Source organism: Mixophyes fleayi, chromosome 3, assembly GCF_038048845.1.
Source record: "Mixophyes fleayi isolate aMixFle1 chromosome 3, aMixFle1.hap1, whole genome shotgun sequence".
Lineage (NCBI taxonomy): Eukaryota > Metazoa > Chordata > Amphibia > Anura > Limnodynastidae > Mixophyes > Mixophyes fleayi.
The window spans coordinates 132,959,028-132,973,743 of record NC_134404.1 but is presented as its reverse complement, the minus strand read 5'-3'; the positions used below and the strand labels follow the sequence as shown (position 1 = coordinate 132,973,743).

General features: G+C 43.5%; 1 protein-coding gene across 2 annotated transcripts in view; it reads left to right on the top strand.

The window, feature by feature from the left end:
* Window positions 1-227: 227 nt before the first annotated feature.
* The window catches only part of LOC142142782 (acetylcholine receptor subunit delta), a 33,939-nt gene continuing 19,450 nt past the window's right edge, over window positions 228-14,716 (top strand). Inside the window, exons 1-4 of one of the 2 annotated variants that reach the window (XM_075200598.1) lie at window positions 228-348; window positions 8,853-8,998; window positions 10,237-10,281; window positions 13,168-13,277. In XM_075200598.1, the coding sequence (XP_075056699.1) occupies window positions 288-348; window positions 8,853-8,998; window positions 10,237-10,281; window positions 13,168-13,277 (362 nt within the window). In that variant the 5' untranslated portion in view covers window positions 228-287. Of the gene's footprint in view, window positions 349-8,852; window positions 8,999-10,236; window positions 10,282-11,471; window positions 11,522-13,167; window positions 13,278-14,716 lie in introns of those variants that run through there. The other variant, XM_075200599.1, reaches the window with a different exon arrangement.

Sequence of the window (14,716 nt, the reverse complement as noted above, 5' to 3'; positions counted from 1 at the left end):
CGGTGTTTCTAACCCTCGTCTATATATCTGATGGGCTGCAGAAATGACCAAGTCTCCATTGTATAAAGAGTGACTTGTCCTTGTATCAGGCCTCTCTTCCCCTTTGATTCTTTTTTTCAATGTTTTCCTGGCATGTTTTTATTTCCTAGTGTGTTGCACCTGCTTCTGTCTGTCCACATCGCTGGGTCACATTTCCATTTTATAGTCTCTTCATTAAAGTGAGCCCGGCGGTGGAGGGAGGGCAGCAACCAGTGAGAAGTTATACTGGCTGTGGAACAGCAGTGGGAATGGGAACTATAGCGTGGTTATGGGTCATTGTCACATTGAGCTTAGTTTTCTGCTGTTCAGGTAAGATCTTATTGTACATTACGTTGTCACCTGTCTACTCTCACTGCATGATCATTAGTCTTCTACCACAGTTCTGCCATCACTCAAACTTCATCTCTTATCATCACAAGTTCAGTGAATATAATGTATGTGTTAATAGTGATATAAAGATTCCTTCTGAGCTTATTAGTGTTTGAAATATTTCTGTCATACCTCTTACAACCTTTCCTTCTTTGTATCTTTCATATATTGTTAGCTCCTTATAAAATACACCGATACTGAGTGATAAAAGGTTAATGAAAAAAAACTCCATCTTCAAACTGTTGGTCAATGCAACCCTATAAAATAGATTGTTAACATTCATCCAACTCATCTTAGAGGGATTAGTGAAATACACTGTAACTCTCAGAAGTGTTTGTTTGACTTATAAATTCAATATATGTGTGTTACCTGCCTGAGTTTTATATATTTGCTGTACTTGGGGCGTTGTATAGGGTATGTGCTAATGTGAATTAGGTAGTCTGGTGCGATGTGGGCTCTGTAACAAAAATACAAAACACGAAGACGTACAGAGTTTTGCTATTTGTGGACATGGTTTTATTTTTATCTACATAGATCTGATAAAATGTTCACACAGAGAAACACTTGCAGAGAAAATAACCTTTTTGTTTGGTGCAAAATGATTGTATTCCCATTACCCAGAAACAAATGAGAATGCTGTAACTCAGCCTGATTCATTTAGACAAACAATACACATGAATTTACACTGTGTCTATTATTGGGTTCTTACAACACATCTTCTTTGAACACCAGAGTTACATACACTATACTACAGTAGTAGCTGTAGTAAAAAGAAACAAGGGAATCTAGCTTGTTTCCACTTCTCTATCTCCTTCGTTAAGGCTCATTTATAGATCAAGCAAAAATGAAAACCTGGAGCACAAATGCAGTTTTGTTACATGCTTCCTTTGGCACAAACAAACCCAGTTTCATGAGTAAGTGCATAGTTTTGTGGCCCAAGATGGTGTCGTATAGGTGGATAATAAACTTTAGACTGCTGATTCCCTCAGCTTAACACCATACATTAATATTGTTAATCTTAGCACTGTAAACTTAACTATAATAAAGACATGACAACTTTGTAGTGGCAAATAAAATAATCTTTTTATTTATTTATCTATTTACCTATAAAGGGTGGCGGCGAGAGCAATTCAATCAGCTAACAACTAATATAGGAAAACCGAACAGTGTATGGCCCACAGGCACTAACCACTGGTCCCAGGCACCACAGTCCTTTACGATCGGCCGGTGCTAAATCTGGCGTTATCGTGACCACTCCCTTCTGGGCTCCCCAAGACGTACGCGCACAGTGCTGGTCAAGGGGTCCTCGCACAGAGGTACCAAGAGCCAGGGTGCTTCGAAAAGAGCGATTACGTGCGGCCAATCAGCAGTAGCACCGTATGAATTAGTCGCTGATTGAAAAAGCTCTCCTGCCACGCTGGAGTCCATTTAACGGACCACCAGCCCGCCACCCATAGACCCCACTAACTGACCTACTCTCCAAAAAAGCTTCTCTATAAAAATCGAATTGCCTTCCTCCGACAGGTGAACCCCATCATTCCTATACAGGTTACTCAAATCAGATCTTATTAGAGGATGATCTACCACGATCCCTCCTAATTGCAGAATTATTTTTCTTGTTGTTCTATTCAATTCTGCTACCATGTTTTTTATCTTGCGAAGAGCTATCTCCGCTCGCCAGTTAATTCGTGGTATAATATTGGACCAGCAAATAATAACTGAAGGCCAAAGCCTCTTAATACTTCTCAGGTCCTCTCTGATAGCAATGATTAAGTCCAGAGACTTACCTATGCCCACATCATTACCCCCCAAATGTATCACCAACACATCTGGAGGGCCTGCTTTATCAATCTCTGCAGACAGAAGTGGCATCAAACCTTGCCATCTCATACCTCTTTTCCCGAACCAACGAATATCAACTGGCCTTACAAAGGCATCTTTGTTGTTGGCAAACTTATATCTGGACGCCCAGAACACAAATGAATGCCCAACAATCCATATGGTTATCCTCTGAGTAGAGCAACCTGTAACACAGATAATAGGATCCGTCACCACCAGGTCGTACTCAATTAACCATAACCGCCGATAGACTCGGCCCCACCAATCCACTTTATAGCACCACTCCTTGAAACATAGGAAAATTATGTGACTTTTAAGTGACTTTAACGTGACTTTATGAATTAATTAAGTAAGGGGAAAAAAGTGTTAACCAAGATGAAGGTGAAAACCATAACCCCGGAGGCACACCACTAATCAGGCCTTTATCGGAGGAAAAAATGGCAAAAGCCCTTCATGCCCCCGTATAAAAACAACAGCGAGCAGAGAAGCCCAAGGTTAACACTGGACGGGGAGTATACTATTGCTTTATCAATCACCTATTAGGTCTAATCTACCTTTTGTATGCATCTAACTTCCAACGCCCTAAAGCTTTAATGGCGCTAACGGAAGAACCACCTTCAGCAGCAACAGTAGCCGCACCAATCCTGAAGGAGTGAGTGCCAAATAATGACGGATCTAGCCCCACGTGCCTCAGTGCACTCTTAAATATGGCCGTGAACTGAAATTTCAACAAAGGAAATCCGTCAGTATGGATCAGCCAGGGCTCAGAATTATGTGGTCTAATTCTTTGGAACTCATTGCACAGTGCCACGGGACAGATATCACAATCCCCTTGTGCAGAAATGGATATCCATTGACCACGACCCGCTTGATCTGTTTTGGATCTGAGGATTTGACAAGACAGCATGTTAACATCCAACAACATATGTTTCGCTGACAAGGCATTCCCCAAATTATGCTTAGACTGCGCCACCAACTCACTCACTCTAAACGCACCAAAGAAGGCAAGCGAAAAAGCTGAGCGAAAGAGCAAAGACTCATAAGCACTTTCTGTAATGACCGCCAGCGCAGACATAAGCTTCCTCAATACATTCTTGTCAACCGGCCTTCTCATATCCTCCTTACCTGGTTGCATCCGCAACCAGCCTTTCAAGGCCTTAGTGACTAAGAACCCTTTAGTAAAATCAGTCCACCCATAGAGTTTGGCCATAAATGAAATTCCTGCCAGCATAGCCGCCATTAAAGTTTTAGAAATGCCCTGCTGATACTTAAACCAAATAAAATCAAGCATGTCAGCGCTCTGACCTGAGTCACACCGACCGTGCGACTGTATGTACTGTCTCCATTGACGCCATGCTGCACGATATGCTCTCCTGGTGGAAGGGGCCAAGGAAGCTTCCGCCAGTTTTACAATACCCGCTCGACTACCTGCCAAACAAAAGGGGGACATGGCGTACCCGAAAAGTCTGCCTGCGGAGCCAGTTCCCTAAAACTGTCCTCGGGATAACGCGTCCGCTACCTCATTCTCCGCACCAGGCACATGTCTTGCTCTGAATGTAATGTCATTCTCAAGGCATCGCAGCACCAGGTGCCTCAACAACTCGATTGCAGGAATGGATGATGCGCTCTGTTTATTAATGCACTGCACTACGCCCAGATTATCGCACCAGAATATAACCTCCTGCCCTCTTAACAGTGATGCCCATAATTCCACCGCTACTAAAATGGGAAACAACTCCAGTACTAGCAGGTTGCCTAGCAACCCTTTGTCACGCCATGCCTCTGGCCACCGATCCGCACACCATATACCTTTAAAGTAAGCTCCAAAACCAACCGACCCAGAGGCGTCTGTTACTAACTCCAGGTGCTTATTAGAGACTGGTGCAGCCGGCCAAATACGAATCCCGTTAAAGTTCTCTAAGAACCTTAACCACATACGCAAATCTTCTCTAATCTCCTTAGTTAGTGTAACCCTCGCATGTGGGCGCGACATTCCCACTGTAGCCAGCTGCATCTTTCTACAGAACACTTTTCCCATAGGAATAATTCTGCAGGAAAAATTGAAGTAACCTAACAATGATTGTGCCTGGCGTAAGGAAACAGACCTTGAAGCCAACGTAAGCTCGATTGATCTTACCAGCTTCTCCACCTTCTCCTGGGGTAACCTACAACAACCTTCCAGCGTGTCAATCTCGATTCCCAAGAATGACAAACGAGGTAGGGGGCCTTCTGTCTTGTCGTGTGCCACTGGCACCCCCAAGACAGAAAATAAGCCTTTAGCCGCAAACAGCATGTCTACGCACTCTGACGAGCCCGCCATTCCAATAAACAAAAAATCGTCCAAGTAGTGAGCTATCCCCACATGACCCGTCCCTGCCTGTATACACCAGTGCAAGAAGGAGCTGAACGCTTCAAAGAATGCACAGGACACTGCGCAACCCATTGGAAGACATTTGTCCACATAGTACCCATCTGGCAGACGGAAACCCATAAATCTAAAGGATTCTGGATGTAGGGAAAGCAGGCGAAAGGCAGCTTCAATATCTAGTTTCGCCAACAAAGCCCCCGACCCAAAGGATCTGATTAGATCTAAGGCTTCTTCAAACGACTGATAACTCACTGAGCTATCCTCCACGTCTATGGCATTGTTAACCGATTGCCCGTGAGGATGGGAAAGGTGCTGTATAAGCCTAAATTTCCTTACCGCCTTCTTAGGTACCACTCCCACTGGGGAGATTACCAAATCCGCTATGGGGGGAGATGGAAAGGGGCCAGCCATGCGGCCTAAATCTACTTCCTTCCGTACCTTCTCCCCTAAAATATCTGGGAAAACATAGGCTGACCGCAAATTCTTTTTTGCCTTAGCCGTAACGTTACCTACTATGGGAAGGGAAAAACCTCTTTTAAAACCTGCACCGCCTGCTTCCTATCCGGAAACAAGCAAAGCCACCTGTCCAGCTGCTCTGTCTGGACCGGCGAACACGCTTTACTGAGAGGGCCCTGACTCCCCCTTGCCCTTTCCTGCCCCTGGCCCGCCTTTAGTGCAATCACGGGCCGGATGTGGTCCTTTGCATTTGGCACAAGCATGCCTGTAGCTGCATGCATTTCCCCTAGTGCACGTGCCGCTGTTAAAGGCAAAGCACCTGTTTCTGTTCTGCGTTGGGGGAGAACCACGTCTCCCCTGCATGCGAAACCTCTGCGCCTTAAAATCCTGCCCCTCACTTTCCTTCGGACGCATCATCTCCATCCACGTCTCTACATCCTTACAATCAAATGGAATGATGCGCTTTCCTTTCACTTTCTCCCTGAAGCTCTCATCATATCTCCTCCAGATGGAGCCTCCATCTCTCCTATAGATCCCCGTAATAAGGTGTAAATATCGCCAGACATCCACCGCCGCCTCAGGCCTAGTTTCCAAATACACCAAAGCAAATACGCTAAACGCCGTTACCCAATTGGGGAATGACTTATAGGCTTCCTCTCCTATTCCCCCTTTCTCCTTGGCCTTTTCCAGCTCTTTCTTGCCCATTTTAGTTATAATGAAAATATCTACATACGCTCCCTTCTTGATCCTCTCTCTGGAACTCCTCCTAATTCCCGATGTCAGCGCTGTATACGAGCAATGGACAACTGGCCTTTTACCCCCGCTTTCTTTAACCGCAGCATGCGCCGGCTTCTTCTGGCTCTTTGCCCCACTAAAATGCTCATTCAGAATCCTCAACAATTTCTTGGCACTACTTTCCTGATCCGATGAGGACCCACTGTATATAGATGACACACTCGTACTACATGAAACCGTGCGAGACAAAACTTTACTGCACTCACCATGCGATGCGACCCCCGAACATGTCGCTTCGGCTCGCCGAGGTGCCATTTCTGCTGGCGTTGCACTCCTTGTGGCTGACAGCCGGCGTCTCCTTGAAGCTGCCGGACCTTCAGATAAGCCACGAACCTCCATTCCACTGCCACCCTGTCTTTCTGGGGAACAAAGAACATCATTACCTGTTCCTCTTGCCCTGTTCGCCGCATACCTGCGCTCTGACACCACTGACCTATGAGTCCGCCTATCATCCTCTACCTCTTCATAGCTTACCGAGCCCACGCGCCCTTGCTGCCGGTTTGCATAACTCAATTGGGGAGGCCTGCGCGGTGGCTCCCCCACAACCATGGGTCTATCATGATAATACGACCCTCTAACCTGCGGGTAGTCCCTGTCAACACCTTGCTGACCACATGGCTGCCCGCTGCCACGGCCCCCCATACAACTCTGATATTGGCCTCTCCATGCACACGCCTCCCTAAACTGCTCTTCAAAACTGACAGGAGGGAAAAGATAAGGACCATGCATGTATGATTCCTGACCTGGTTGAGAATGGAACGCTGGCCCTCCCCTCCCCGAACCCAGCCCCCACGATGGTAGAGGGCGCCGCTACTGGAGAGGCCCACCCGGACCTGCCCCTTGCTCATCATACTCGTGGAACCTGTCTCCAGCCCGACCGTGCCCTGCCTGGGCATCCATAAAGTCACAGAATTGCTGCCCCCCATCTCTCACATGGCGGCCCCCGCCGCCCCTATACTCACTGTCCAGGCTATCTGCGTAGTGCCCCAAATCCCAGTCATACCGATGTCTACCGCTCCCTTGATACTCCAATCTCCTTGAATGAGTGCCAGCCGGAGAATGAGAACTTCCCCTGTCCGAGACTCGCTCCCCCCGACTACCACCAGACACTTGCCGTGCTGAAGGGCCCCCTGTACCCCCCCTCCTACTCCTACTGACAGTCCCCAAACCTTTCTCCCTGTCCTTGCCCGCTGGAGACACAGACCTGGACCTGACGGTGCGCCGGCGTTCTCCCGGTGCCCAGCCCCCAGCCGGGGACGACGTTTCCATCCTGGATCTCCTAGCCTTGCCTCTCCCCCTAGTACCTTTCACCACATGCCTCTGCTTAAAGGACCTACTGGGAGCCCGGCCGCGAATGCTCATAGTACACGCGGCCGGGGAAGCTGACTCGTCCACTGCCTCCGGGCGTCCCTGGCTAATCTCTCCTTGCTGCCCCTCCGCCTCCTCTGCCCCCGCTAGCACTACTTCTGGACCCGGACTCCGTTCTCCAGACCCTTCAGGTAAAATGGTGGCCGCCATAATGCGAGGACTGAACGAGGGATTACTCTCTGCGGGAAGCTCGGTCAGGTCACTAAAACGAGCAGGGGGACCCGCGCTGCGCCTGGGGCGAGACATCTCTCCCAACAGTTTAGAGCAAAGGATAAGAACACGTGACAGCGCTATACAGTATACCCACAATCACCCAAATGACAAGCAACAATATCCCCACTGCTAACACAGAAAGAAATCAGGCACAATGAAAACACAGTTATTAAAACCACAAAAGCAACTTTAAAAACCAAATAATTTCACTTAGCCGGACAGCGATCCATTCAGCATAAAATCCTGAAGCCAGAGGAAGTTGTCCTGCCTGGCCAGAGATATATATGAAAACCTCCTTTTACTCCTCCCCCTAACATCCGGGAGCAGGCACTTCCTAAAACATTAACCCCTAATGTCCATGTCAGCTTCGTTGTAAGCATCCCTGTTTATTTACATTCAGCTTAAGGGCTTCATTCCTAAATCTGCACTATTTAGTGGATTAGGATGTTCCTTCAAATTAGGAGCAAAATTGTGCCTTTTTTTGTACCTACCTTCAAAATAAATAAACCTACTTCTGTGAAAAATTGCATTTCTAAACACACTTCAACTAATGTTCTAATAAATATGCAAAAGTTACACATGTAAAAAAAGAGAATTCCAATGCCCCTTCACTATCATGATTATAATGATCTAAGCCGGCGGTTCCCAAACTGTGTGCCGCGGCTCCCAGGGGTGCCGCGGCACTGTCACTGGGGTGCAGCGGGCCAGACATAGAAAAAAAGAAAGAAAACAGGAACATACCAATCCGCCGGGCGCCGGGACCCAGCAGACTCCTCTCTCCCGCAGCTGTCATTGAATATCGACGTCAGTGACAAGCTGCTGCGGGAGAGAGGAGGCGGCTGGGTCCCGGCGGATTGGTAAGTTCCTGTTTTCTATCTTTTTTCTATGGCTAGCGCCTGGCGCGGGGCAGAGTGAGGGGGATAGTAGCAAAGGAGGGGGACAGCGTGACAGAGGGCAGAGGAGGGGGGCAGCGTGACAGAGGGCAGAGGAGGGGGGGCAGCGTGACAGAGGGCAGAGGGGGGGCAGCGTGCCTGGATGCAGAGGGGGGCAGCGTGCCTGGATGCAGAGGGGGGCAGCGTGCCTGGATGCAGAGGGGCATTTTTGCATACAACTAAATAAGTATTTTGTCGTGACCTAAATAGTTATTACAATTTTTGGACCCAACTACTTCTAAAACAGGACTGCTCAGTAATTATTTTGGAGGGGTGCCTTGAAAAAATTTGGAGACTCTAAGGGTGCCGCAAACTGAAAAAGTTTGGGAACCACTGATCTAAGCAATAAACTAGGTACAGTCTTATTTTTACAGGCATGGTTCCAAGGATCGGGAAGTGCATGGTGAAATGCGCTTGACATACAAAAAGGTGCTTTATGTAAACAAGCTTCAGTCTTTTTTTGCTTTTTCCAGGTTCTAATTCTGAGAGTGAAGAAGAACATCTATTAAGGTATCTGTTTGAGGAGAAAGACTACAGGAAGGATCTGCGCCCAGTTGAACATGCAGATGATACGCTAGATGTATATTTGTCACTGACCCTCTCCAATCTCCTCTCACTTGTATGTCTATCTTTTATTATTATATCTTAGTTGAGAGACTTGTATAACATATTGGGAATTAGTATGACACGTCTGTTACAACATTTGGAAGGGTGTAAAGGGTGTAGAGCAAAAACATTTTTAATCTCTATCTAATACAAAATGTATGCATTATGCAGACACAGCTATATATTTGGCAATAATGAAAAATTCTGATGACAATTCATGGTAATTTGCATCTCTGTTGAATATAAGGGGTTAAAGTTTTAGCCCAACTTGATTTCCAGCTTGAAATCTACCACTTGTGTTCAGGCCCTCCGAGGTGTAAATTGTTATGAAGTTGCTCTCAGAATTTATTACATATGACATTATGCCTGGTTAAACTTAAATTATTTAACCAACTTCGCATACAGTTTTAATAATGGCTGTCACTGCAACTTTGGTGCCCTCTAGTGGATAAGTGAAAATATCCTCGATATTAAGAGAACTTTAGGCAATGGAAATGGTAATCTATGTGTTACGTCTTTTTTCTGGTTTGGTGAAGTACAAACAGTACTAAAAAATTTTAAGGTGCTAATAATAGACTTTGTGAATATAGTGATTATCATTAAAAGGAAATACTAGCAAATAATTATGCAATTAACATTATGACCAGTTAAAAATCAATGAAGATTTGTTTTATATATATATATATATATATATATATATATATATATATATATATATATATATGTGTGTCTGTCATCATCGTCTCGCACACTTGCCTCATGTTGAAATTAATACCCCCCAATATTGGTCTTGGTCCACACTTGGACAACAAGGACATAGGCATGGTTTGTTGGGATCATGGCCATGCCACATGGGTGCCACGTCCTCCAGGGTCTTGCCTAGTGCTTCTGAAGCACTAGACCATCCCCAAAGTATATTCTCTGCATGCAAAAGTAAAATAATAATACAATAATAAAAATATGTGTTTGCACTCCCTCTATCTCAACATGGTTTGTCCAGGTCACATTTGCACCCATTAGCTGGATTTGCTCCTAGCTCTAATTGAGGTCCATCATTTTTAGGCAATCTCTATTTTGTATACAGTTTGCATAGTTTAGTCAATAATCTCCTAATTATGACAACTAGACAGTTTCCTGGAAACAGACAAATCAGAATGAAATCCCTGATTTGTAACCTACAGTTTATGTCATTCCATTTATTATACATTTTGCTAATGATAATTAACAATTTATTTTATACTTTTATCACAGAACGAAGCAGATGAAACTCTCACTACAAATGTTTGGGTTGAGCAAGTAAGTCACCAAGTTTATAAGGTTCATTTATGAAATTGCTCTCACTGTACCCTACGTATGTTTTGCATTTTTTCACCTTTTCTAGGGCTAAAAAGCAAATGGCTGTTGAAAAAAACAAAAAAATGCATGTAAGGTATAATAAGGGGAACTGAGGGATTGAATCAGGGGGTGCATGTTAGCACCTAAAGGCCGGCTGTACTGATCTTCTAACATGCAATACTATAGAGAGCGAGCAAGATAGGATAATACAGCTAGAGCAAGAGAGCTAATGAAACACTTGACAGTAAACTGACAATTAATGTGAACTGAGGGGGTGTAAGATAAGCAATCAATACAAGTTCACAGATTAAGCACAGCAAATTAATGAGATGTGAAATCAGTAGTGAATAAACAGCAGACAGTGAACTAATTATTAGTGTGGATAGAGGGGTGTAAGAGTAATGACTTATATGAAAGTATTAGAACATCTCAGTGTATCTATTTTCAGACTAACCAGTTGGGATTTATTGTAACAGTTACAAATACAAAACATAGATACATTCTAACAATTAGAGAAGTTTATGGTAAGAACGGGAGATTTGATTGAAGAGTGTAATAAATTTGTAATTGGGTAGAAGAGTAAATGGGAATGTGAGACTAAATATTAATAAAGTTGAATTTATATAATTACTAAAATGAATTGTAACATACAACATATAAAGGAACAACTGATTAGCGTAAATACACAATAGGATTTGAGATTCAATAAATGCTATAATTAAAATTGAGTAATTATTTGAATTTACTGTGACGTGCCCCACAAGTATTTATCTGAAAGACGTATTGATTGCCAGGAATAAAGAATAGGGCGATATGGGATTATGGGCAACATATGAGCAAACAAAGGAACGCTAAAAAAAAAACCAGTCATGATTTGCTTAATGAGCTGCAACAAAATCTGACAGATGAAGCTGAAAATGTTTAATAGCGGAAATTAATTTTAACACATGATTGTGCATATGGAGGAAGTACTGATTAAAATATACACCAGCCTCTGGTATTCTATATTATTATTATTATTATTATTACTATTATTATTATTATCATTTATTTGTTAGGCGCCACAAGGTATCCGCAGCACCGCACACAGTACTAACAGTAGACTATACAGGTTGAAACCATACAGAACAATGAAAAAAAAGTACCAATACTTCAGAAACTCCAGCCAGTCATATGCAGAAAAGATGGAGCGGAAGAACAGGTATGGAGACAGGAGGGGAGGGGGCCCCGTTCATACGACCTTACATCCTAAGGGATTATCTATACTGATAATGTTACAACTGTTTCATTACTAATTCACTGTGACACACCCTATAGTGCACATTGTTTGCTGGGAATTTAAGACCCTGGATTTTAGCAGCATTTTAGATGAAATAAGGAAACCTTTAATTAATTAATTATTTAATTAAATTATTAACGGGAGTAAACCCAAGTATAGGTAGGATTGAGGTTCAAGTAACATTTTTACTGTCCTCCCCCCGTTTTGACAGTACCCGTAAACCTTCAAAAGGTCGCTCAGAATGCTGTCATGGGGGCAGTTCTAAAATCCACAATGAATGTGCTGTCAGTGGCTGTGTTCTCTGTGTCTGGTAAACTGGACAATTAAGCACACTGAATTGCGCACCGGCATTTGTTTTTGTAAATTACCTCTATTGTGTTTATTGCTAGGTTCAGAAATACTTATTCTGGAGATAATAATGAGCAAATATTTAAGTTGTTTAAAATGTATTACTACTGAGCTAGATAATTCAACTGACGTGTGCCAAATAAGTTTGAACAGATAGTAGCCTGCACTCTTACATCCCTTCCTATCCCCTCTAATCACTGTAAGAAATAAATTAGGAGAGCTTTCTATTAACTAAGGAAACGTTGATTTCATACTTTAATAGCTTCTTTAAAGGATACTAGAATTATTGCAATAGGACTGAATTTCAGCAGCTTTTTTATCTTCTAGATGGAATTGCTACATGTAGGGTGCTTGAGTTTTAGATGTTTTGGAAACAAACTGTGTGTTGGCATAGAACAGATCCCATAGACAATAGTGATAAGAATTAACAGCAGATATCAATTGTTTTTACTGACATGAAATGCTGCTGCCAATGGAAGTTTGTGTCTGTTGCAGAACTCCTGATACTTTTATATGCTGTTTGTAACCATGAGGCTGCAGAAACATGAATACAATGTGTGCAGATACCCCTGCAGATATCAGTTGTTGAATATACATGAAAGAGCTGACATCTCTTTGAAGCTTCTTGAGAAGGGTGCAGCCATGCTTTCTTACAATTGTTGTCATGTTCCTTCCTGTATTGCTTTGGAAGTTCATAACAATTGCTAAGCAGCAATTTGTCTTTATCAATGACTGATAGACTGTCAATAGAACACATACAAACCAAATGCAAAAATGTTGTGGATCAGTATTCTATATTTAGCCCGTTAACCTTATCCTATTAAACGCAAAATATTATAAATAACATGCACTTCACAGGAGGAGCAGTATTAAGTGGTGGTAGCACTGGATTTAGAGAACTTGTATTTTGTGAGCCAGACCTTTGTCAGTATGACAGCTTAGATTAATCCATCTATATATTTAGTTGTACAATATTACAGAGATTGCATCTGTTACATACCCTAAATAATAAAGCTATAAATAATTATTTTCTGTAGCAGACCTTTCCTTTATTGTGCGGAGTTTGCAATCAGTATTGGTAGCAGGTATGACAATGGTTTCCTGCTGTCAAACATGCAATTGTGGGGGCACCAGTTAATCTACACATTGAATCGCCAAATATAGGTATTTCTTTTAGTCTAATGTAGTTACACTGTCTCACCTGCACATTCTCTTTACAGGGATGGTTTGATACAAGACTTTCATGGAATATGACAGAGTTCTATGGCATTGATATACTCAGAGTATCTCCGGACATGGTGTGGCAACCAAAACTTATCCTGGAGAACAAGTGAGAGGGGTTAACAGCAAAAAGCTTTCAAATTACTTTCTATTACCCAACGAGTTATGAATCTGAAAATATGAATATGATTAGGTGATGCTCCCATGCATGTAACATTCAACGCAGGAGATCTTCTCTCCTGCTGCAGCTGGCCTTGATATTAAAGATCCTCTTCAATTACCTCTCATGACGTACACACTGCACAATCAAAGGACAACATAACATGTCAAATCAGTTCTCAGAAGCATTTGTGTGAACACTGTCTATCCGTCCACCCCAGATCTGATCAATTGTTTTAGGTCAACTGTTGCAAGTGAAAGTTGTTTTGTAGAACTTGATATAGAGATTAACAGGTTAAGGCTTTGAGAATTAATAAGCACATTATATTTTTTGAGATGGTTTGGGGAAAGCTCTCCTTGTGTGTGGGAGGGGGAGAGGGGTTAGGATGCAGCCCTGTCTCCCTAAAGAAGGTTGTCTGTATCCTTCAACTGCTAAGGAAACATAAATAGTACATAAGTTTAAGGCAATTCTATGCTATAATTTGTCACTTATTGGTACATTTTGGATTTGCTCACTCTAGTGTGGTAAAGTAGAGATGAACTTTCCACTATACCACCTTCCCTATTCCCGTTCCAACGTCCTTTCCTTTTGTGCCTTAACCGTACGTACTTTTTACATTATATTTTTTCACACATAGGCAATAGATTTCCTAGTAAAAACAAAGTGGGATGGAAGTGTCTTTGTATAGAGGGACATATTCATCCTGTAGACCCAACAGGCACATCTCTGGGGTGTGACTAACAGGAAACATGAAGGTGGGGCTGAGAAATATAGAGGACCAACTTCCAGAAACTGGACACACAAAGTCACAATTTCTCTTATATCTTTGGTGTGGTTATAATATAGATTGACTGGGCACTGAAGTAGGCATTTGATTTTTTAATTTCTGTACTTAGTATATACCCGTATTTCCCCATGTATAAGGCGCTCCCATGTATAAGACACACCTTAATTTTGGCCCCGAAATTTGAAAAAAAATATATTACAGTAGCTGGCAGGGAGAGTGTAATGGCCGGCTGCTCTGATTGTGATCAGAGCAGCTGGGCAGCACACTCTCCCTGCAATAGCCCTCCCCCCCCCCCCACACTGTCACTGTGCCTCTGTCCCCCTCCTCCTGGATCCCCGCAGCCACTCTGCCTGTCCCCCGCCTCCTGTATCCCCGCTGCCACTCTGCCTGTCCCCCTCCTCCTGGGTCATCCCCCCCAGCTGCCCCTGTAACACTGCCCCGCTCCCCCTCGAGTCCCCCCCGCTGCCCTTGTAACGCTGCCCCCCCCCCCCTGCATCCCCGCTACCCCTGTATAAGACGCACCCAGGTTTTACACCCAAAATTTTGGGGGAAAAGGTGCGTCTTATACATGGGTAAATACGGTATGTTATGTTTCCCTTAA